The 23,569-nt window shown below is 42.0% G+C and overlaps 2 protein-coding genes across 4 annotated transcripts; one reads left to right on the top strand and one right to left on the bottom strand.

Moving 5' to 3' along the window:
* Positions 1-636: 636 nt before the first annotated feature.
* Positions 637-16,692, top strand: WDR73 (WD repeat domain 73). Of its 3 annotated transcripts, XM_056805538.1 has the most exons (9): positions 637-773; positions 1,339-1,406; positions 1,729-1,814; positions 4,718-4,806; positions 6,179-6,243; positions 7,394-7,558; positions 8,350-8,718; positions 12,782-12,868; positions 15,643-15,776. In XM_056805538.1, exons 1-8 carry the CDS (start codon positions 646-648, stop codon positions 12,823-12,825), a joined length of 1,014 nt encoding a protein of 337 aa, XP_056661516.1. In that variant the 5' UTR covers positions 637-645; the 3' UTR covers positions 12,826-12,868; positions 15,643-15,776. The 3 variants fall into 3 exon arrangements, with proteins under 3 accessions (XP_056661516.1, XP_001364312.3, XP_056661514.1); XM_001364275.4 differs by lacking the exon at positions 12,782-12,868 and having other exon boundaries at positions 15,643-16,692; XM_056805536.1 differs by lacking the exon at positions 12,782-12,868 and having other exon boundaries at positions 706-812; positions 15,643-16,692.
* Positions 16,693-17,003: 311 nt separating this feature from the next.
* On the bottom strand, positions 17,004-18,405 carry HYI (hydroxypyruvate isomerase (putative)). The gene has a single exon (XM_001364197.4). It carries the CDS (start codon positions 18,039-18,041, stop codon positions 17,211-17,213), a length of 831 nt encoding a protein of 276 aa, XP_001364234.2. The 5' UTR covers positions 18,042-18,405; the 3' UTR covers positions 17,004-17,210.
* Positions 18,406-23,569: the final 5,164 nt, after the last annotated feature.

The following is a 23,569-nucleotide window of genomic DNA, read 5'->3' as shown; positions in this document are numbered from 1 at the left end:
TCTGCTAGGTGTGAGGTGATACCTCAGAGTTGTTTTGATTTGCATCTCTTTGATTATAAGAGATTTAGAACACTTCTTCATGTGCTTATTAATAGTTTTGATTTCTTTATCTGAGAACTGCCTATCCATGTCCCTTGCCCATTTATCAATTGGAGAATGGCTTGATTTTTTTGTACAATTGATTTAGCTCTTTATAAATTTGAGTAATTAAACCTTTGTCAGAGGTTTCTATGAAGATTTTTTTCCAATTTGTTGCTTCCCTTCTAATTTTGGTTGCATTGGTTTTGTTTGTACAAAAGCTTTTTAATTTGATGTAGTCAAAATTATTTATTTTACATTTTGTGATTCTTTCTATGTCTTGCTTGGTTTTAAAGACTTTCCCCTCCCAAAGGTCTGACATGTATACTATTCTGTGTTTACCCAATTTATTTATGGTTTCCTTCTTTATGTTTAAGTCATTCACCCATTTTGAATTTATTTTGGTGTAGGGTGTGAGGTGTTGATCTATTCCTCTAACATCCCAATTCTAAATCCTGATGCTTTCTGTCTAGCGTGGGCCCCGCCCCCTTCCCCAGTTCATTCGATTTCTCCGAGGGCGGGCCCAGGTTGAGGCCACACCCCTTGGAAGTTTTGGATTGCTGTCAGATGGTGAGGCCACGCCCATGTGCTTACCATCAGAGGGACCCGCCTCCGAGTATACCTACCGGAAGTTTCCCGGAGACTGCGAAGAGCATGGACGAAGAAGCAGATTGGCTCGTGGACTCGCTCCGCTTGTAAACCGTCTGGGGAAGCGGGCGGGTCGGGATGGGAGGGTATGATCGCAGCCTCAGGGCCGGCTAAGAGGCCCTAAGGGAAGTCGGGTGGGTCCAGGCTGACTCTGGCGGCTCCCCCGCCCCCGAGCTCCTTCCTTCCACGTGGGCAGAGAGAGGCCAGACGGCCCCGGCCTAAGACCTCGCTCCAGCCTCAGGCTCAGGATCCGCCGTGTGCCGGATCTCCGCCAGATCACTTCCCCGAACCTCAGCTTCCCCATCTATACTATGAGCGTGAAATAAAGACCCGCATTACGCCAAGAGGAGAAAAGCGCTTTGTAAACGGGAGGTTAACGGCAGCGAAAGCGCTTAAAGCGAATAATAACCACAGAAGCAATAGTGCTTGTTTATAATTCGCTCTCTAAGTGCTTCACTTGGGCTAAGCCCAGGAGGAATTCAGACTCAGTTGAAGGGACTTGTCAGTGGGCACAAAGCTAGGAAGGGGCAGAACTGGAGCTTGAACAAGGTGGGTCTTCTGAATACACCCAGAATGCTTTGCAGAGCATCTTGACCGTTTGTTATCATTTAGGTACCAGGATCTCCATGCCTTTGAGCTGCCAGGTCCCACCAGAGTCCTGGAGTGGACTGATAATCAAGGTGACTGTGCTCCTCCTTGACCACCAAGTGAATAAGTTCCCCTTAGGGACCCTCGGAAAGGAACCAGTAGGTGCTTGTTGCCAGCCCGGTTTCCTAACCATTGATGTGTTCTGGAAGCAATTTCATGCCCCTGCTTTTGTGATTACAGTGTGATTTTTTATGATATTATGATATAGTATGATTCCTATCCCTGGCTGTTGTATGTCATGCTAGATAACGTGGCTGCCCTTACTCAGAATTTTCACATTGTGGAGGACAGGCATTTCTATATATAGCTTTGACGCTATCTTATATGTTTGCTGACATTTTTTGCTTCTTATAGGAGTCTATGTTGCTGGCTGTGAAAGTCAGAAAAGAAATGAAGTGCTACATCTTCTATTACCTCCCAAACTCTGTGCTGAAAACCAGGTATATTGGAACTCGAGCAGCCCTTCACCTCCAAAATGATTTTAGAAGTAAAGGGCAGCCTTTAGGGCATGAGGGAATAAAAAAGTCTTTATTAAATGCTTTACTAAGCACTCTACTAAATACTGGGGATACAAATATGAAAAGCAGGAGGAGTCTCTATCCGGTAGCTAATATTCTAATGGAGAAGGGCGGTTGGTCTGGGAAGTTGAAAGGATGATGAATGGAGCAATAGGGTCATTGATTAGAAGTCCTTACAAGAGCTATAGGTAGAAGAGGGAGAGAAGGGGCATAAAGTATGAGGATGTTAGAGAACCAGAGTTTGGTCCAGCCAAAGTATAAAGAACTCTACTGAGGAACCAAGGGTTCCAGGGTGAAAGCTGGAGTCAAAGGTCTGAGGCAAAGGTTGGATCAGGGAATGTAGATAGATGTGAACAACAGTGGTCATTAAGAGTAGGGGGGGGGGAAGGGCAGCTGGGTGGCTCAGTGGATTGAGAGCCAGGACTAGAGGCAGGAGGTCCTGGGTTCAAATTTGGCCTCAGGCACTTCCTAGCTGTGTGACCCTGGGCAAGTCACTTAACCCCCATTACCTAGCCCTTACCATTCTTCTGCCCTGGAACCAATACACAGTATTGATTCCAAGATGGAAGGTAAGAGTTTAAAAAAAAAAAGTATATGAGGAGTAGGGAATGGTGGAACAAATTGTGGTATATGATGGTGATGGAATAATATTGTGTTATAAGGAATGATGAATTGCTTGATTTTTATATGAACTGGAAAGACCTCCATGAATTGATGCAAAGTGAAATGAGCAAAACCAGGAGAAAATTATACACAGTAATTGAAACATTGTGGGACAATCAAATATGATTGACTTACTACTAAAAGCAATGCAATGATACAGGACAATTCTGAGGAACTTATGAGAAAGAATGCTGTCCACAGCAAGGGAAAGAACTGTGGGAGTAGAACTCCAGAAGAAAGCATGTGATTTATCACATGTTTATATGGGTATAGAATTCAGGGTTTTGGTTTTTAAAAATTATTCTATTACAAAAATGAATAATATGGAAAAGAAAAATAGAGTATATAAGGGGGCACCTGGATGGTTCAGTGGATTGAGAGTCAGGCCCAGAGATGGGGGATCCTGGGTTCAAATTGGGCCTCAGACACTTAACTGTGTAACTCTGGCTATGTCACTTAACACCCATTGCCTACCTCTTACTGCTCTTCTGCCTTAGAATCAATATATGATACTGATTCTAAGATGGAAGGAAAGGGTTAAAAAAAAGTATATGAAGTTTTGGGGAATATTTGTTCCTAAATTCCAATTGTCCTGTCCATGACATCCATCCATAATCACAGTCTAGGCCTGATACTGAAATCCTTCTGAGCTGTACCTACAGACTCAGATTTTCTTCCTCTCATATATCTCCTATATTTTTCTCATCTGGGAAGGGCCCATCTTGTGGGGATAATGGGATACTATTATCTTTTTATCCAGTTTACCAGTTGCTTTTCCTTCATCTTTGGGAAACTTAGAGTTAGGGACTCAAGGATAGTGCTTATATATATATATATATATATATATAATATATATATATATATATATACACACACACACGCACATATGTTTTGCCTTTCCAGTAATAGTGAAAGCAATTCTAATTCTAGACAACTGATGGAGGTAGCAGCAACTACATATGATTATTTTTCATTTTACTCCCCTCCATGTATTCTGTGATCCAATGACACTGACCTTATTTTTGTATCTTTTCACCGGCTGCCCCTCCTGCCTGGAATGTTCTTCCTCCCTATTTCTAACTTCTGGCTTCCTTCAAGACTCAGCTCAAATCCCATCTTTGACAAGAGGCCTCTCTTGCTCTCCTTTGCCCCTCTCTCTTCACATATACAGTGTTAATGTGTCCTCTGAGATTGTCTGTCTTCCCCTCATTTCTCTCTGTCTCTGTCTCTCTCTCTCATATGAGTGCACATATATGTATATCTATGTCAATAGATAGATATCTCTTGTATATACATAGTTGTTTCCATGTTGGGTCCTGCATTAGAATTCATTTCCTTGAGGTCAGAAACTTTATTTTTTAGTTTCTTTGTATTCCCACTATTAAGCACAGTGCCTAGCACCTATTAAAAGCTTAATAAATGCTTATTGATTGATTCCCAAGTAAAGATTGCCTTCTATATTGTCCCTAAATGTTTCAGCCTAGGTTGGGTTATAAGCTCTTAGGCTGATATTGAATAGGTAGAATTGATCATGTTAGCTTGCCTATATGTGCCACTTTTCTATGGTAATAACACTAATTCTTTGTGGCTATCAAAGAGGATTTGGAAGTATAGGGTTCATACCACAGCAGAAGGGGTTGGAGAAATGATTTAGCTGGGTTTGAAACAACTCTCCCGGTGTGTTTTTGTGAGGGCAAGAGAGACAGTATACTTGAAATCGTGGAGAAAGTTCATACTAATTAGCTATTGATTATCACCTAGGCAACTCTCTTAGCTCTTTTTGACTTCTGAGATCCTGAGCTGGGTAACATTCCCCCTGGCGGCCTAACGGAGACCAGAAATTCGACCTTGCCTCTGGTCTCCCCATCCCTTTACTCCTCTGTCATATTGATCTTCTCCTTTTGAACCATAACCTGCCCCACTTCTAACTTTTATTGAGCATTCCACTCTGGTACTAAAGACTTTCCCCACATCCCTGCAGGAGCCTCTGGTCAGACATCTTGGGGGAAAGGCAGATAGTATAAGCAGTGGTAATCTTTTCCCAGCTAGACAGCTTCTCCTTGTTTGTGTGAGCCGGTTGAGGTCCTTGGGAACTCATCGGTGGAAAAACATCCAAAGAAAAGACCAGGGTATAATTGATTGACTTTTTATTTGTGTTTTAGAGCTTATGCCCAGAAAGAGATTTCAGAGTGAAACATGGGGGATTTTCAGACAAGCCTGTCTACAACCTGAAGCATGTGCCGGAGACCAGGTATGAATCAGACAGCTGACTTTTCCTAAAAATGTTTTGTTTTTATGTATTTTTATTATATCGATTATATATGTATTCTATATTATGCATAATATATATTGTGTTTTTATATTGGTTATTTCTAGATATGACTCTATCCCTTAAAACAAAGAACAACAGTTAAGCAAAACCAACTGGTACCTTTGACAGCATATATAACACCATAAGCACCCACAATTTCCTACCTCTATTCCAAAAGGGAAGGAGCAAGAGTGACAGCTTAATTCTTGCTTTATTTTGTTTTTTAAACCTTTCCTTCATACCTTCCATCTTAGTATCAATAAGTATTTGTTCCAAGGCAGAAGAGAGGTAAAGGACTAGGCAATAGGGGTTAAGTGACTTTCCCAACTAGGAAGAGTGTGACAGCTTAATTCTTGTCAGAGTATAGCTTGAAAAAATGAGGTGTTTATGTGTACATCCCCTCTATGCTTCTGCCACTCATTTCTCCATGACCCAATAAAAACAATAGAAAACTAGGACTATTGGTAAAACTAGAGCCCTTGGTAAAAAGAAAATAAACCAAAAAAGGTGGCCCTCCCTCCTTCATCTAGTCATCCCCAGAGAGACATACATTCTTTCTCTCTCTCTCTCTCTGTCTGTCTGTCTCTCACAGAAAGACTTCAAACAAATATATACCAAAGTAGCATAAAAGAGAGCCATGGCAGGTTCCTGGGAGATGAGGACTGAGAAAACATTTTTAGTAGGGTTGGTCTGACTAGCTCATTTTGTAGACTAAGAGGATGGCTTGGTCATGTTAAAATTCCACTGGGTGTTTTTTGTTGTGGGTGTGAATTTTTGCTTTTCTGGAGGAGTCAGTAGAATGGGAAGAGCAGTGGAATGGAGATTATGCTTCTAGTCCTGGCACTGTCCCTAACTGACTCTGGAATTTTAGGCAGGGTACTTTACCTTTGTACTAAAGGCTCTTTACCTCTACAAAAAGGAATTGGATTAAATGATCTCTAATATCTCATGTTTCAAGACCACCAGGGGGAACAATGGATAGAGTGCCAGGCTTGACATCAAATCTGGCTTTAGACACTAGCCATGTCACCCTGGGCTTAAGTCACTTAACCTGTTTGCCTCAGTTTCCTCATCTGTTAAATGATCAGGAGAAGGAAATGGCAAACCACTCCAGGATCTTGGTCAATAAACCCCAAATGGGATCATGAAAAATGGGACATGACTGAAATGACTGAATAGCAATGCCTAATATTTTGAGACTCTTAAATGTATTTTGGAGCAACCTGAATTATATAGGTCAAAAAAACACATAGGACAAACAGGCCAGGCTATATGTAGAATCTGGCCTCATATCTTTATTTGCTTTCCATAGGTTGCTGGTAACAAGTGGCCCACCCAGCAGTTCCCTACAGGTGTGGCAGGTTGCAGAAGATAGTGGTGAGTAATTTAAGGACATTATTTCAAATAAGATCATGGAAAATAAGGTCCCACTCAAGTCGCTTAACTCCCATTGCCTGGCCCTTACTGCTCTTCTGCCTTAGAATCAATATTGATTCTATGATGGAAGGTAAGGGGTTTTTTGTTTGTTCATTTTTTGTTTTTTAAAACTTGTACATTCAAGACAGAAGACCAGGCAGTTGGGGTTAAGTGACTTGCCCAGGGGCACACAGCTAGGAAGTACCTGGGGTCCGATTTGAACCTAGTTCTTCCTATCTTTAGTCCTGGGTAAGTGTTTTTTAAAAAAGGAAGAAAGAAAATAAGAGCCCATTTTGGTTTTACAAAGATTGTATAATATGCCTATGGAATAGGTTAGTACAGATATTATTATTCATTCCCACTTAAAAGATAAAGTAACTGAAGCTCAGAGAGGGTGATTTGGCCTAGGCACATAGGAAGTGGTAGAACCAAGGCTGAAACTAGGTTCCTCTTTTTTTTTTTTTAATTACAAAGCTATTTTTTTACTACACCATACCACCTGGCTTTCCAACAGATAATCTCTATATTTCTCATCTTTACTAGTTTGATGATCTGAAGTGAAATTTCACAGTTGCTTTAATTTGCATTTCTCTTATTAATGATCAATTTTCCTCCCTGCCATCAGTTTCTGGGCCCGTCATTCTAGCTGTTATAGTTCAGCCCCTTTTATAATTTTATAGCTGAAATTCAATTCAGATCAACAAGTAAGTATAGACCTACCTTGTCCTTAGTGTATTTTCTGAAACTGTGAGCCACTGGCCAGAGCTTCCAATCACTGGGAAAGAGAAGGCTGCTCTGCCTCCAGAAAGACTGATACGGAATCCAGCTCAGATGGATAGAACTCACTCTTTAGGGCTACCCAAATAGAGGTTCTGAACATGTATAGATCTCCGGAGAAGGAGATGGTATGCTCTTCCCTGGCAATCCATCCAATATCATTATATTACTGCCATTATATCACAATCCTTACTGTCAAGACCTTCCTTACACTTTATTTTTGCCTCAACTAATCCTGTTAAAAATTCAGTCCTTTTTTTCTTCAGTGTGTTAAATGTGGAAGTGTTCCAGCGTAGTCATTTTTGTTGATGTTTTGTCTTGTTTTTTCCTCCAGACTTGATTAAAACTGTGATTACCATTGCTTTACCTGAGGCAGAAAGTAGCCGCTGGCCTAAGATTGCAGTCCTGGTCTCTAAGGTCCCCCAAGTCCTCCATGGGGCTAGGGCCAGTGGTCTGCACATTACCGACCTGGAGTGCCAGAAGACTTTCAACATGTCAGGTACTGAAATGATACTCCCCTCCTCTCTCCGTCTCCCAGAAAAGCCCCCCCCCCCCCCCCCCCCCCCCGTTTAAGTGGTCTCTGCCTTTCTGTGGTGTCTCGCCATCGGAGCACCTCGTGAAACCGATGTCATTCATCCGTGCCCAATTACACAATGAAATATGGGGCAGTCCTGAGGAAGAATTCTGAATTTAGAGTCAGAGAAGCTGGATTTGAATCTGGCCGTTTCTACCTGTATAAGACTCGGTGACTAAGACTCACTGGGCCTTTGTTTCCTAGTCTACAAAACTAGCTCTTTGGAGGAATAATCTTCCAAAGGCCTTTTCAGTTTTAAGCCTATGGTCTAGATGCTTCCTTGCACCCTGCCCCCCACAGACTTTCTGATCCATCGTTGCCAGAGAGTGTGACCACTGCCTGACTGTCCTTTGGATGAGAGGCTGGCACAGAGACTCTTTTTTTCTTTTTTTAAACCCTGATTCTATGGCAGAAGAACAGAAAGGACTAGGCAATTGGGATTAAGTAGTTTCCCCAGGGTGCCACAGCTAGGAATTTTCTGTGGCCAGATTTGAATCCAAGTCTTCTTGACTGTGGGCCTGGTACTCTGTCCCCTGTGCCACCTAGATGCCCCTCCAATGCCTTTTCTCCTCTTAGAGGCCAGGGCACTAAAGGGGATGATCCTTTTCATTCTCTCAGCTTTGGAGTGTCTGACTGGCTGCTGCTCTACAACACATCCAGGGAGTTTACTTTCTTGTTCATTTGATACCAAAATCTTTCTTATTTTGGCCTTGCAGGGGTGAGTGACCATGAAGAAGAGATAAGCAGTCTGCAGGTATTGGATGCAGATACATTCATCTTCTGTTGTGCTTCGGGACGCCTGGGGCTCGTGGACATCCGCCAGAAGCCGGGCGACTGCAAGAAGACCATCCCCAACTCTGGGCCTGGCGGGGAGCAGTGGTGTGCTGAAGTCCAAAGCCGGGAGAAGGGGCCAGGCCCCACCGTCGCCAGTTTGTCCTCCACTGGGCAGCTTCAGCTCAGAGACCTGCGGGATCTGGACCACCCGGTGACAACAGTGCAGTGCCCGGTGTCTGTACCCAGCCCAGACCGGGAGCTGCTGAGGGTTAGCTGGGCTCCTTCTCTAGCGGGCTGCTTAGCCATTTCAGGTACTGCCACTGAGGCTGCCCATTTTTCTTATCGTTCCTTTCCAGATGATTCCTTGAGCTTCTGAGTTTACGTACAGTTTGGCCCTGGGAGTTAAAACTTAACTACCCAGAACTCTCCAGTTAGCCTACCAAGCAACCAACCATTAAAAAAAAATAGCCAGTCTGCAAAGGAACTGGGGCAGAAGGATTGTCCTCAGCTCTGTGATCGAGGTGCTGGGTATGACCTGGCACTGTGTGTATGTACATGCTACATGTCCACAGTCTTCCGAAAGTCATGATGTGATCTTAAGCTCTTTAAGATTTAGGGGGCATCGTTTGGAAATGACCAAATAAAATAATGTTTTTAAAAAAAAAAAAGATTTAGGGGGCATCTGGGTAGCTAAGGGAATTGAGAGCCAGGCCTAGAGACAGGAGGTCCTAGGCACTTCCTCGATGTATGACCCTGGGCAAGTCACTTAATCCTCACTGCCTAGCCCTTACAACTCTTCTGCCCTAGAACAAATACATAGTATTAATTCTAAGTCAGAAGATAAGGGTTTGTTTTTTTTAAATCCTCACCTTCCGTCTTGGAATCAATATTGTATATTGGTTCCAAGGCAGAAGAGTATTAAGGACTAGGCAATGGGGGTATAGTGACTTGCCCAGGGTCACACAGCTGGGAAGTGTCTGAGGTCAGATTTGAACCTAGGACCTCCCATCTCTAAGTCTGGCTCTCAATCCACTGAGCTACCCAGCTGTCCCTAAAGATAAGGGTTTTTTAAAAAAGATTTACTATCTTAAAATTGCACCAAAACATTCAGGATGCCCTTTATATGACTGGGCTGTGGGAATTATTCCTTTTTTTTCTTTTTAGTTGTTCCTGCCCTGGAACTGCTTCAATACTTTATTTATTTTAGAAAATTTTATTTAATTAATTTGTGGGAATTATTCTAATCTCTGGGAAATAGGTTTAAGCCGTTTCTCTTTACACTCCAGGGTTGGTTGGTTTGTTTTTTCACATGGGTCCTTCATTTTCTTTTTTCTTTTTTTTTTTTTGACATTTTTAAAAATTTGGACAATTTCAAACATTATTCCTTGGTTACAAAAATCATTTTCTATTCCTCCCTCCCCTCCCCCCACCCCTCTCATAGCCAACGCGCAATTTCACTGGGTGTTACATGTGTCCTTGATCAGAACCTATTTCCAAGTTGTTGGTGTTTGCATTAGGATGTTCATTCAGAGTCTACATTCCCAACCATATCCCCTCGACCCATGTAATCAAGCAGTTGTTTTTCTTCGGTGTTTTTACTCCCACAGTTTTTCCTCTGGATGTGGATAGTGGTTTTTCTCATAGATCCTTCCAAGTTCTTCAGGATCACTGCATTGACACTAATGGAGAAGTCCATTACATTTGATTGTACCACAGTGTACCACTCTGTGTACAATGTTTTCCTGGTTCTGCTCCTCTCACTCTGCATCACTTCCTGGAGGTTGTTCCAGTCTCCATGGAATTCCTCCAGTTCATTATTCCTTTGAGCACAATAGTATTCCATCACCAACATATACCCCAATTTGTTCAGCCATTCCCCAATTGAAGGGCATCCCCTCATTTTCCAATTTTTGGCCACCACAAAGAGTGCTGCTATGAATATTCTTGTACAAGTCTTTTTCCTTATTATTTCTTCGGGGTACAAACCCAGCAGTGCTATGGTTGGATCAAAGGACAGACAGTCTTTTATCAGCCTTTGGGCATATTTCCAAATTGCCCTCCAGAATGGTTGGATCAATTCACAATTCCACCAGCAATGAATTAATGTCCCAACTTTGCCACATCCCCTCCAGCATTCATTACTTTCCTTTGCTGTAATGTTAGCCAATCTGCTAGGTGTGAGGTGATACCTCAGAGTTGTTTTGATTTGCATTTCTCTGATTATAAGAGATTTAGAGCACTTTTTCATGTGCTTATTAATAGTTTTGATTTCTTTAACTGAAAATTGCCTATTCATGTCCCTTGCCCATTTATCAATTGGAGAATGGCTTGATTTTTTGTACAATTGATTTAACTTTTTATAAATTTGAGTAATTAGACCTTTGTCAGAGGTTTTTGTAATGAAGATTCTTTCCCAATTTGTTATTTCCCTTCTGATTTTGGTTACATTGGTATTGTTTGTTCAAAACCTTTTTAATTTGATGTAGTCAAAATTATTTATTTTACATTTTGTGACTCTTTCTAAGTCTTGCTTGGTTTTAAAATCTTTCCCTTCCCAAAGGTCTGACATGTATACTATTCTGTGTTCACCTAATTTACTTATAGTTTCCTTCTTTATGTTTAAGTCACTCACCCATTTTGAATTTATCTTGGTGTAGGGTGTGAGGTGTTGATCCAAACCTAATCTCTCCCACACTGTCTTACAATTTTCCCAGCAGTTTTTATCAAATAGTGTATTTTTGTCCCAAAAGCTGGGATCTTCAGGCTTAAAATAGACTGTCTTGCTGAGGTCATTTACCCCAAGTCTATTCCACTGATCCTCCTTTCTGTCTCTTAGCCAGTACAAAATTGTTTTGATGACCACTGCTTTGTAATATAGTTTGAAATCTGGGACTGCAAGACCCCCTTCCTTTGCATTTTTTTTTCATGATTTCCCTGGATATCCTTGATCTTTTGTTCTTCCAAATGAACTTTGTTATGGTTTTTCTAATTCAGTAAAAAAGTTTTTTGGAAGTTCAATGGGTATGGCACTAAATAAATAGATACTTTTGGGTAGGATGGTCATTTTTATTATGTTAGCTCTTCCTACCCATGAGCAGTTAATGTTTTTCCAATTGCTCAGATCTAGTTTTAATTGTGTGGAGAGTGTTTTGTAGTTGTGTTCATATAGTTCCTGTGTTTGTCTCGGGAGATAGATTCCTAAGTATTTTATATTTTCTAGGGTGATTTTGAATGGAATTTCTCTTTCTAATTCCTGCTGCTGAGATGTGTTGGAGATATATAGAAATGCTGATGACTTATATGGGTTTATTTTGTATGCTGCAACTTTGCTAAAGTTGTTGATTATTTCGACTAGCTTTTTAGTTGATTCTCTAGGATTCTTTAAGTAGACCATCATATCATCATCTGCAAAGAGTGATAGCTTGGTCTCCTCATTGCCAATTTTAATAACTTCAATTTCTTTTTCTTCTCTAATTGCTACTGCTAGTGTTTCTATTACAATGTTTATTTAACATAAATAATAGAGGTGATAATGGGCATCCTTGTTTCACTCCTGATCTCATTGGGAATGAATTTAGTTTATAACCACTGCAGATGATGTTGGCTGATGGTTTTAGATTCTGTTTATTATTTTTAGGAAAGACCCTTCTATTCCTATACTTTCTAGTGTTTTTAATACGAATGAGTTCTGTATTTTGTCAGAAGCTTTTCTGAGTCTTTTGAGATAATCATGTGATTTTTGTCAGTTTGCTTGTTGATATGGTCAATTATGTGGATGGTTTTCCTGATATTGAACCATCTTTGCATTCTGGGTATAAATCCTACCTGATCATGGTGAATAACCCTCCTGATCACCTGCTGGAGTCTTTTTGCTAGTATCCTATTTAAGATTTTTGTATCTATATTCATTAAGGAGATTGGTCTGTAGTTTTCTTTCTCTGTTTTTGACCTGACTGGCTTTGGAATCAGTACCATATTTGTGCCGTAAAAGGAATTTGGCAGAACTCCCTCTTTGCTTATTATGTCAAATAGTTTGTATAGTATTGGGATTAGCTGTTCTTTGAATGTTTGATAGAATTCACTGGTGAATCCATCAGGTCCTGGGGATTTTTTCTTAGGAAGTTCTTTGATGGCCTGTTCGATTTCTTTTTCTGATATGAGATTATTTAAGAATTCTATTTCTTCTTCTGTTAATCTAGGCAATTTATATTTTTTGTAAATATTCATCCATATCACCTAGATTGGCATATTTATTGCTACATAATTGGGCAAAATAGGTTTTAATGATTGCCTTAATTTCCTCTTCATTGCAGGTGAGGTCCCCCTTTTTGTCTATTATACTGTTAATTTAGTTTTCTTTTTTCCTTTTTGTAGCAGTCCACACCTATCTAGGGACAAGGGAAATAGTTGAAATGTAAAGATTGTCTTAGAAGAGAGCATGCTCAGTCTTGCGCATGGCAGGTAAAGCCTTTAACCCTTGATCCCTCAGGTTAGGTGCGAAATCAGGTTTCTTTGTGCTCACCTGGCTAAGACAAACCACACCTATACCTAACCAATGATAATACACTATGCACTCATCCCTATGTATTGTGCACATTTGCATCTCAATGGTAATAAATAGGAGCTCCACAGAAGGCCAGCTCTCTTGCCACATCACCTTTCACCTATCTCTGTCTTTTCCTGGAGCTTGGCCTCTGGCCAAGCTCAATCTTTAATTTTCTCCCTCTCTATCTCTCTGAAAGACCTTTCCTCCTTAATCTCTTATCCTCAAGTGGTTCGTGCTTAGAGTACCAGCTCTAAGGAACTGGTGATTTCTTTCTTGATCTCCTCTCCTCAAGCCGGACTGATCCATACCTGCAGTCCAGGCTGCAAGGGATCGTGGCTTTTCCTCTCAGCTAATCTCTATACTCCTATTTCCACATGTTAATTTAGGACTGCTTAGCGGTATCATGTCCTCATGATAGCTAAGTAGTGGGGGCTTTTTCTGTGGAGCTCCATTGTCAAATATTACGTGTGTATCTGTCTGCTTCTTGTCCATCTCCTTGACTGTAGTCCTTCCCCAAGGTCAGCTTTCTATCTTTCCTTTCGTGGGAAGGCTGCGGGCCAGCCTTCCTGCTTTACTTTTATTAATTAGATTGACCTGTACTTTGTGTATTTTGTTTGTTTTTTCAAAATACCAGCTTCTAGTCTTATTTATTAGTTCAATAGTTCTATCACTTTTGATTTTATTGATTTCTCCCTCTCGGATCTCTAATTTGGTTTTCTTCTAGGGGTTTTTAATTTGTTTGCTTTCAGGTTTTTTGATTTGCATGTCCAATTCCTTGATCTCTGCCCTCCCTAATTTGTTAATATATGAACTCAAGGATATAAATTTTCCCCTGAGTATTGCTTTGGCTGCATCCCATAAAGTTTGAAAGGATGTCTCATCATTGTCATTTTCTTCAGTGAAATTATTAATTGTTTCTATGATTTGTTCTCTAACTAACCGATTTTGGAGAATCATATTATTTAATTTCCAATTAATTTTTGATTTGGCTCTCCATGTACCCTTACTGATCATTATTTTTATTGCCTTATGATCTGAAAAGGTTGCATTTATTATTTCTGCTTTTCTGCATTTGTATGCCATGTTTTTATGACCTAGTATATGGTCAATCTTTGTGAATGTACCACATGCTGCTGAAAAGAAGGTGTATTCCTTTTTGTCTCTATTTTTCTCCATATATCTATTAACTCTAATTTTTCTAAGATTTCATTCACCTCTTTTATCTCTTTCTTATTTATTTTTTGTTTTGATTTCTCTATTTCGGATAGAGGAAGGTTCAGGTCTCCCTTGCTCACTCACTGATTGTGGTGCCTGCTGGCTCTGACTCTGACTCCGTAGGTGGGGTGGGGGAGGGTAGATCAGCTCATGTTTGGGTGGGAGCTTTTTCACCCTCTTATAGTGTGGAAATGCTCAAACCCCACGTACCTTCAATGCTGAGCCCTACTGTTGAGTCCCTCTGTTCTTCTGAAAATGGTTTTTATGTTCTTTTGAAGTAGTCTATTTCATTGGGTGCTGGGGAAAGGAAGCGTCCCGCATCTAGATTGCTGCCATGCTTACCCAGAAGTGGTCCTTCATTTTCTTAAGCTCACTGCTAAAGAAGAGTTAGGAACTAACAGATATATTGACTCCTAGCTCATCATTTTCTACATTATACTTAGAGGTCTGAGCATTGGATGTGGGAGATGGCTTTTTCAGTTTGAAATAACCCAGTCTTAAAAGCATAGAAGCCCTGAAGATGTTTCCTGAGTATTATTCAACCATCATTGTAGTTTTCACTCCCTGCTTTCTTCTTGGCCTTGATTTAGTCATAAGAGGCAGTTTGATGTAGCTGAAGGCCTGGGACAAAGAGTCAAGAGGCCTGGTTTCTGCCACTTTTCTTTTTTCTTTTTAAAATTTATTTATTTAATTTAGAATATTTTTCTATGGTTAAATGAATCATGTTCTTTCCCTTCCCTTCTCCCTCCTCCCCCCACCATAGCCAACTTGCAATTCCTCTGGGTTTAACATGTGTCATTGATCAAGACCTTTCCATATTATTAACATTTGCACTCAGGTGATTGTTTAGAGGCTACATCGCCAATCATATCCCCATCGACCCATGTGATAAAGCAGTTGTTTTTCTTCTGTGTTTCTACTTGCCACTTTTCTTACTGGATGATTTTGGACAAGTCAATGAACATGTTTGAGCCTTAATTCTCTCCTGTGTAAGGAAAGTAGGTTGCATTAGATGACTATCCTTTCCAGCCTTGGCCTTTGTTTGGAATACCAAGTGAAAGAGTTTTCAGGCATTTTTATATACTTGATGGAGTGACTGACTACCTTGATGTAGGGAAGATGTTTACATGCTCTTTAGGAAATATTTAGATTTTTAAAAAACCTTTACCTTCTGTCTTAGAATTGATACTAAATATTGGTTCTAAGGCAGAAGAGTCTAAGGGTGAGAAAGTTGGGGTTAAATGACTTGCCCAGGGTCACACAGCCAGGAAATATCTGAGGCCACATTTGAAGCCAGGATCTCCCATCTCTAGGCCTGCCTCTCAATCCACTGAGCCAATGACTGCCTTAGAAATATTTCATTTTTAAATTCAGTATCCCATGACCAGCTTTATAATATAGTATAGAACATTGGAGAGCAAGCTTAATGTTGTTTTACCTGGTCTGTTTATTAAACCTTTTCTGTGTTCATCAGGTTTTGATGGGACTGTCCAAATCTATGATACAACATCCTGGGAAAGAAATGGGAGCCACATAGAACCTCTCTTTATCCACAAAGGACATCTTTTCATGGATGGGACCAAGGAGGACACACTTCCACTAGTCACCACACATTCCTGGCACCCCAGCAAACCGAGGACATTGTTGTCTGCAGCAGCGGACGCATCTCTGCATGTGTGGGATTGGATGGATCCTTGCAACTCCTGATGACCCCACTCAAAGGGAGAAACAGACCCAGACATTCCCACATTAATGGTGTGTGCTCATGTCCTGGGTTGTAGAGATTTTAAATGGAAAACCATCTCTGCATGTGGCTTCAGTCTCTGTTAGACCTTGTTCATGCGCTCATCAGACTCTAACTATCGCATCCATAGGTTCACTGTAACGGTTGTAAGCCTCCTGTTGGGCAGCTATGAGGGAAAATTTTCCTTGAAACTGGTGGAAGATTTATAGCAGCTCTTTTTGTGGTGGCAAAGAATTGGAAATTAAAGAGATGTCCCTCCATTGGGGAATGCCTGAACAGTCGTGGCACATGATGGTGAAGGAATACTGTTGTGTTATAAAGAATGATTAACAGAATGATCTCAGAAAGAACTGGAAAGACCTACCTGAACTGATGTGGAGTGAAATGAGCAGAACCAGAACATTATACACAGTAACTGCAATATTGTGGAGCCATCACAGGGGAGAGACTTTGCTACTAACAGTAATACGATGAAAAAGACTGCTATCCATCCCCAGAGAAGGAACTATTGGAGTAGGAATGCAGATGAAAGAATATGATTTTTCACTTTAGTTCATTTGGATTTTATCTTTATTTGGGAGTTATGGGCTTACAAAAATAAAGGAGATGGAGATCTGTTTTGTGTGATAATACATGTATAGCCCAGATTAAATTGCTTGCCAGCTCTCGGGGCCAGGAGGGAAGGAGACAATTTGGTTCATATAACTTTGGAAAACTTATATGGAAATTTGTTACATGTAATTGCTAAATCAATTTTAAAATTAAAAAGAGAAATTGGCAGAAGACTAAAGGCTCCAAATACACGATTCCAGTTAGATGAAAAAGTACTTTTTTCCCACAGAGTTTTGTAAATCATAGTACCATTTGTATTTGTATTTTGTATTTGCCCAAGGGCCCAAGAGCCCTGAATGCTATTCCTGCCCTCCCACTCTCTGTGACTTTCCAAGTTACTTCCCTTTGTTTTCTCCTTTAAAAAAAAAAAAGATGGATTATTTGATCTCTGAATATGGGTGATTAGATTCCTCCAGCCCTAAAATTCTGGTTCTAAGGTTCTAAGGATTACAAAGAGACTTCATAAAAACCACCTCAAATGAGTCAAACAGTAAGCATTTATTAAGCCACACGCAGCGCCAGGCACAAGGATATAAAGATGAAGAGGCCTCAGACTCGTTCCCCTTTATCAGATGGGACAACACCGAAGTTTTGTGGACTGATGTCATTTTTAGGGGCCAAATGGCAACGGGGGGATGGGAAGGTTACTTATTGACAAATTGGGCCAAGTGCAAAGGCCCTCAGCACTAGGCAGGGGCCAGTCCCCGGCTCTCCCAATAGGCCCGCAGCCAGCTCAGGCCTTCCTGGGTGTCCCCGCGGGGCCGGTACTCGCAGCCCACAAAGCCCACATAGCCCAGCTCCTCCAATAGCTGGAACAAGTAAGGGAAGTTTATCTCCCCCGGGCTGTCGGGCTCGCCTCGATCGGGGACCTGGGCCACCTGCACGTGTCCGACCAGGGGCAGGAAGGTGCGGATGTTGGCGGTCAGGTTCCCGCCCATGATCTGCCAGTGGAATACATCCAGCTGCAGCCTCAGGTTGGGCCGGTCCACTCGGCGCAGGATGGTCGCCGCCTGCTCGGGCGTGTCTAGGAAGTATCGCGGATCCGTGAGGCGGGTGTTGATGGGCTCCAGCAGCCCCACGAGGTTCTCGCGGGCCAGCACGTCGGCGGCGTGCCGCAGGTTCTCCACAAATACAGCATCCATATCCTTGGCCACGGCGGCGCGTTCAGCGCCCTGAGGGACGCGGCCGGCCATCAGATGCACCTGGGGGCAGCCGAGCTCCCGCGCATACGCGACTGCCAGCTCCAGCCCCTCGCGGAATGCGTCCTGGCGCCCGGGTACGGCGCCCAGCCCCAGCTCCCCAAGGTCTGCGGACCCCGGCGGCGTGTTGAGCAGCACTAGCTGCAGCCCCGCAGCCCGTGCCGCCGCCGCTAGCGGCGCCGCGGGCTCCGTGTACGGCCAGGCCACCTCGACTGCCCTGAAACCTGCCCGGGCTGCGGCCTCGAGGCGCGCGCTTAGCGCCGGGCCCTGCTCCGAGAACAGCCAGGAGAGGTTGGCCGCGAAGCGCAGCGGAGCCATGGCTATGCTGGGGTACCGCGCCCCCTCCCCCCCAGTCTCTGGCCAAGGTCCGCGGCTTCTCGGGCTCCGCTCCGCCTCTTCCGCCCTGCCTCGCGCACTCCGGACCCCAATCTAGGCTGTCCTTTGCCCTGCTCTGCAGCCCAGCGCGGGGGTGGGGAAGAAGAAGCTGGCGCCTGGAAAGACCGCAGGTTCATAGATTTAGAGATGGAAGGGAACCCTGGGGCATCTGGTCCCTCCCCTCCGATTCTTTTTTAAGCAGACGAGGAAATGAAGTAGAGAGATGAAATGACTTGTCCCCGGGTCGCACGAGGGATCAGGAATTTGAAACTTACTCAGTTTGCAGTTAGGAGGTATGAACAGATCTGGAGACACACGAGGGGTTTGGAATTTGAACCTGCTTTTTTTTTTTTTTTTAAAGCAGTCACTTGGCTAGATCAAATCTCCCAAGAATGTATCCAACACCTACTAGATGTGCCAGGCACCCCTGCTAGGTTCTGGAAACAGAAAGGCAAAAACAGAAAAGCCCCTGCCCTCTCTTCTATAGGAGAAAATAAGTATAACTACAATTCGATAGAAAATCGGTATATATAAAATAAATACAAGATAATAGGGGGAAGTGCTGAGGGAGTGGGGAGAATCAGCAAAGGTGACATTTGAACTGAGCATTGTGGTGGCAAGGGAGTGATTTCCAGGTATAAGGAAGAGCATAAGGAATAGGCAAGGCATGGAAAGGAGATATGGAAAATTGTATTTGACCACCGTCAAGAAGTCACAGTTTGGCTGTATCAAAAAGTGTGTGAAGAGGAGAAATGTATAATTAGGTTGGAGCAGCCACAGGTTGTGAAGGGCTTTAAATGCTAAGCAGAAGAGTTTAGGTTTGAATCTAGAAGTAAAAAGGGAGATACTTGAGTGATCTGTCATGCCAGTGTGGTTGTTGACAGCCCATTTCAAACTGGATGCTCTCCTCTTGATTGTTCAGTCCAAATCCATCTCTTTTCTAACCTTTATATCAGGGATATAACCATCTTTCCGGTTATCCAGGTTGGCAAGCTTGGTATCATTAAAGTCACCTCACATATCTACTCAGTTGCCAAATCTTGTCTTTTTCGCTTTTATCTCTTCTATCAGTGCCCTTTTCTCAACACTCAAACATCATGCTATTTAAGACCTATATCACCTGTTTCCTAGATTATTTCAAGTCTCCTGAACTATTTCAAGTCTCCTAATTAGTCTCACTGCCTTGTCCTCCCACTCCCACCCCTCATCCCCATTCCATTTTCCTTATCCAAATCATTTTCCAAATAATTTTCCCTAAGCACAGATCTGTCCATGATAACTCACCTATTCAAAAAACCCCAGTCATTTCCTATTGCCTATAATTATAAAAATTAACAGGGATATTCCTGGTTTCTTTAAAGCTTCAGGAAATGCTACCTTCCAAGGGTCTCTCTCCATCCTATTCAAGACTCAGAAGCTGAAATCTTTTTTGTTTTTTAGTGTCAATATCGATTTAATATCAAGTCTAAGACAGAAGAATGGCAAGGGCTAGGCAATTGGGGTTAAGTGATTTGTCCAGGGTCACACAACTAGGAAGCAGCTGATTGAACCCAGGTCTTCCCGTACCTATCTACTGTGCTATCTAGCAACCTCTGAAACTGCAATCTTTGTCTCGAAGATCAGAATGTGAGTTCCTTGATAGCAAGGACAGTCTTTTCTATTTGTATTCCCCAAATCACAGTGATGTGTACCTAATAAGGACCTGATAAATTCTTTTTCATTAATTTATCTCAGCAGCTTCTAGGACCTTCCCCTCGAAGGATAGCTTCTGTTAAATATACTTGCATCTATTCTATTTATTTACACGAGGATTCCCCCATTATAATATAAGCTCCTTGAGGAAAGGAGCCGTTTTTGCCCATTTTTTGTGTCTCCATCACTTATATCACAGCGTCTGACACGGAGTAACTGTTTTTAATATATGGTCGTTGATTGGCCGGAATTCGAAAGAGGGTTGGGATTGGTGGAAGAGTTTTGTTTTGGAAGCCAAATCTGAGACGCCCACAGAACAACTTCGAGATCGAAAGTCCTGAGGGCAGCTCGTGATCCAAGTGCGTTATTTCAAGAGGTTTGAGAAAGGTTAAGTGACCTTCCAGGGACACACGGCTCCTTAGTGGGGGGGGGAGGGGACTTTACCTAATCTAACTACTGGTGGGCTTATACAGACCCAACCCAGTTCGGCCGACCTGTTCGCAGCAGACAACTGCGACCCTAGCGGTCCAGATAACGCAATATTCGCCTCCGGGTTCTCATTTCTCAAGCACCGCTCTATGATTTAGAGTTGTGAGTGGGGGTGGCTGGGGTAGCGGGTAGACAGAACTGCGGAGAGCAATCCCGGATTGGCCGGGAAAGTAAGTTCCCCGGAAGCTGTTACAGCTGGCTAAGGAAGTTCCGCCTTCCCTGTATGTGCCGCCGTACTGGCTGAAAGGGAATTTATGAGTTAGCGGAATTAGTGCGTCTTTGCGTCCTGTTTTGGACCTAATCCCTGGGCGGGGTTGAAGTTTCTGCTGAATTTTATTTCCACCTCCACAGCCGCCCCCTCCCCTCTTCCTGTCTCCGACAGCCCACGTCCCCTTGCTTCGGTCACCTCGTTTCCCCTTGGTCTTCCTTTCCTCTCCCTCTCGCGGTGGCCCAAGTAACGACGATCCCAAAGTACAAGGCCAGCCAGGAAAACCCTTTCCCTTCTAGCCTTTTAAAATAAAACTTTATTCACTTTGATTTTCTGGCCTTAAAAAAACAACCCATAACTAATATGAAAATAAATTTGGCATGATTTCACATGTATAATGGGCTTGCTTTCTTAATGGATGAAGGTGGGGCTGGAGGAACAGAACTTTGAATTAATTTTAATGTAAAATTAAATTCTTACCTTTCGTCTTAGAATCAATACAGTGTATTGATTCCAAGATGGAATTTTGAGGGTTAGGCAATGGAGTTATGTGATTTGCCCAGAGTCAAATAGCTAGGAAGTGACTGAGGTCAATGTTGAATCCAGGACCTCCTACTCCTAGGCCTGTCTTTCAATCCACTGAGGCACCTAGCTGTGCCCTTAGTTGTTTTTTTTTTTTATGTTAAAAAGGAATTAAAAAAAAAAAACATGACAAACTCTACCCACTGGTCCTACCAGGCTTCATATTTTCACATCAAATCTTCCTCTACACTCCAGTGTAGACTTGACATTTCTGCTTTTTTCTCCACTTGTGTGCCTTTGTCCAGGTTGTGCTCCAAACCTGGAATGCATTCCATACTTACCTCTTGGAATCCCCTGCTTGCTTCAAGGCTCTGCTCTGGTACTACCTTCTAAAATCATTACCTGTATACTGATGCTTTCCTTCAGTAGAATGGAAGCTCCTTGAAGGCAAGGCTTGTAATTTTTGTGTTTCTAGCTCCAGTGCCTGTCAGTTCCTGATATCTACTACATACTTCTTAGTGGATAGCCTATCTAAACTTCCTAATATTCCAGGCAGGGTGGAGTTGGGTAGCTCAGTAGATTGAGAGCCAGGCCTAGAGACAGGGAGGTCCGTAATTCAAATCTAGCCTTAGACACTTTCTAGCTGTGTGACCCTGGGCAAGTCACTTAACCCCCATTGCCTAGCCCTTACCACTCTTTGCTTTGGAACCAATATACAGTATTGATTCTAAGGTGGAAGGTAAGGGTTAAAAAAAAATTCATTTCCCTAGTTAAAGTTTAAATTAATAGCACCATGACTAATTTGAAAACTTTTTCTGTAAAGCCTTCTTTGGCTGTCTCTTGGTTCCTATAGAGACAATTATTGACACCATAGTTTTGACACAGATATACAAACTGTACACATGGAAGGCATTCTTGGGCCTAGACTCCCCAGGTAGACTGTAAGATCACTGAAGGTCTGGACTATGAATCAAAGGAATTGAGGGAACAAAACAGCAAGTAGTTAACTGTGAAAATTGAGTAAACCATACTGACTTTTTTGTGACAATTCTGGGGCAATTCAGTTGTTTTTCTATTCAATTATAGGTCTGATCCAATTTCTGTCTTATGAAAAAACTACTCAGTTGTAGGAATTGTGAGATGACTTTGTTGCATTGTTTGAACAATGCCTTTTTGGCTGGGAAGCTGGACCACCTCTACCTGCTGCTTAACGAAGATCCTTCACTAAGGAGCTAAGGTATGCTAACCAGAAGCCCAATCAGATCCAAAGATTGATGGACTGAGTTTTCTCACAATTATACACCTCAAGCAACATTTGAAAACTGGCTCCATATTGGTCAATCAGTTATTGTTCATATGTTCCTTTGATTGAACTGGGGGGATTGGGACTTTTTTTATTCAGGGAATTGCACCTATTCATTCTCCTTTCAATGTGGAAAGTCCCTATTTTTTCCTCTAAATAGGAACCAGGTTGCCTAATTTTGTATCCTGGTTCAATTGTTCTCTTTTAATTAATTGGTATTATTTGATTATTTTTATTCATAAAAAATGTGTCCCCCCATTTATACAAATTCCAGTTCCAAAACTGAGTCCAGGTTCTGGTTTGTTAAGTGGCTTGAATTTCTTAATAAATCTGTATTCTCAGAAGCTAGAATCTTTGTTTCCTTAGTCATTTCATCTTTCACCCAACACAGTATACAATTTTATATCATCCACAATACAAATGGTATAATAGTATCTTTGCCTTGGAACAATGCCTCATACATATCAAGTGCTTAATATATTTGGACTGCAATAGCTGCTCTGTAACAGTACTTATAAGTGGCACTTCAAATCATGCTTTGTGAGGTGAATATATGTACAAATAACTTTAGATAAAACATCTATGAAGTTCTTATTATATTCCAGTCACTGTGCTATAAAAACTTGGACTTTAACTTGTACAAGAATATTCATAGCTTCGCTCTTTGTGGTGGCCAAAAATTGGAAAATGAGGGGATGCCCGTCAATTGGGGAATGGCTGAACAAATTGTGGTATATGTTGGTGATGGAAGACTATTGTGCTCAAAGGAATAAGTGGAGGAATTCCATGGAGACTGGAACAACCTCCAGGAAGTGATGCAGAGCGAGAGGAGCAGAACCAGGAGAACATTGTACACAGAGACTGATACACTGTGGTACAATCGAAGGTGATGGACTTCTCTACTAGCAGCAATGCAATGACCCAAGACAATCCAGTGGAATTTATGAGACAGAACACTATCCACATCCAGAGAAAGAACTGTGGGAGTAGAAATGCATTAGAAAAATATATGATCAACCACCTAGTGCGATAGAGATGTGATTAGGGTTTTGATGTTAAAAGTATCACTCTACTAAAAATATGGATAACATGGAAATAGGTTTTGAAGCAATGGGGAGGGGAGACATGAATCATGTAACCATGGAAAAATATTCTAAATAAAAATAAAAGAGAGCTACAGAATAAACTGTCCACATATCTAAAGGACCATGAAAAAACAAAACACTTGTACTTTAAAAAAATTAATCACATGTGGTG

The sequence above is a fragment of the Monodelphis domestica genome, chromosome 1 (genome assembly GCF_027887165.1).
Source record: "Monodelphis domestica isolate mMonDom1 chromosome 1, mMonDom1.pri, whole genome shotgun sequence".
In the NCBI taxonomy this organism is placed as follows: Eukaryota; Metazoa; Chordata; class Mammalia; order Didelphimorphia; family Didelphidae; genus Monodelphis; species Monodelphis domestica.
This window is presented reverse-complemented; position numbering and strand designations above follow the sequence as displayed.

What these genes read in the sequence shown, in the direction of transcription:
- HYI (XM_001364197.4), bottom strand. Translation starts at nt 18,041, where the DNA reads ATGGCTCCGCTGCGCTTCGCGGCCAACCTCTCCTGGCTGTTCTCGGAG.
- WDR73 (XM_001364275.4), top strand. Translation starts at nt 646, where the DNA reads ATGGTGAGGCCACGCCCATGTGCTTACCATCAGAGGGACCCGCCTCCG. An exon ending in AACTCTGTGCTGAAAACCAG is followed by an intron (nt 1,815 to 4,717) that starts GTATATTGGAAC and finishes TTTGTGTTTTAG; the next exon opens with AGCTTATGCCCAGAAAGAGA. An exon ending in GCAGGTTGCAGAAGATAGTG is followed by an intron (nt 6,244 to 7,393) that starts GTGAGTAATTTA and finishes TTTTTCCTCCAG; the next exon opens with ACTTGATTAAAACTGTGATT.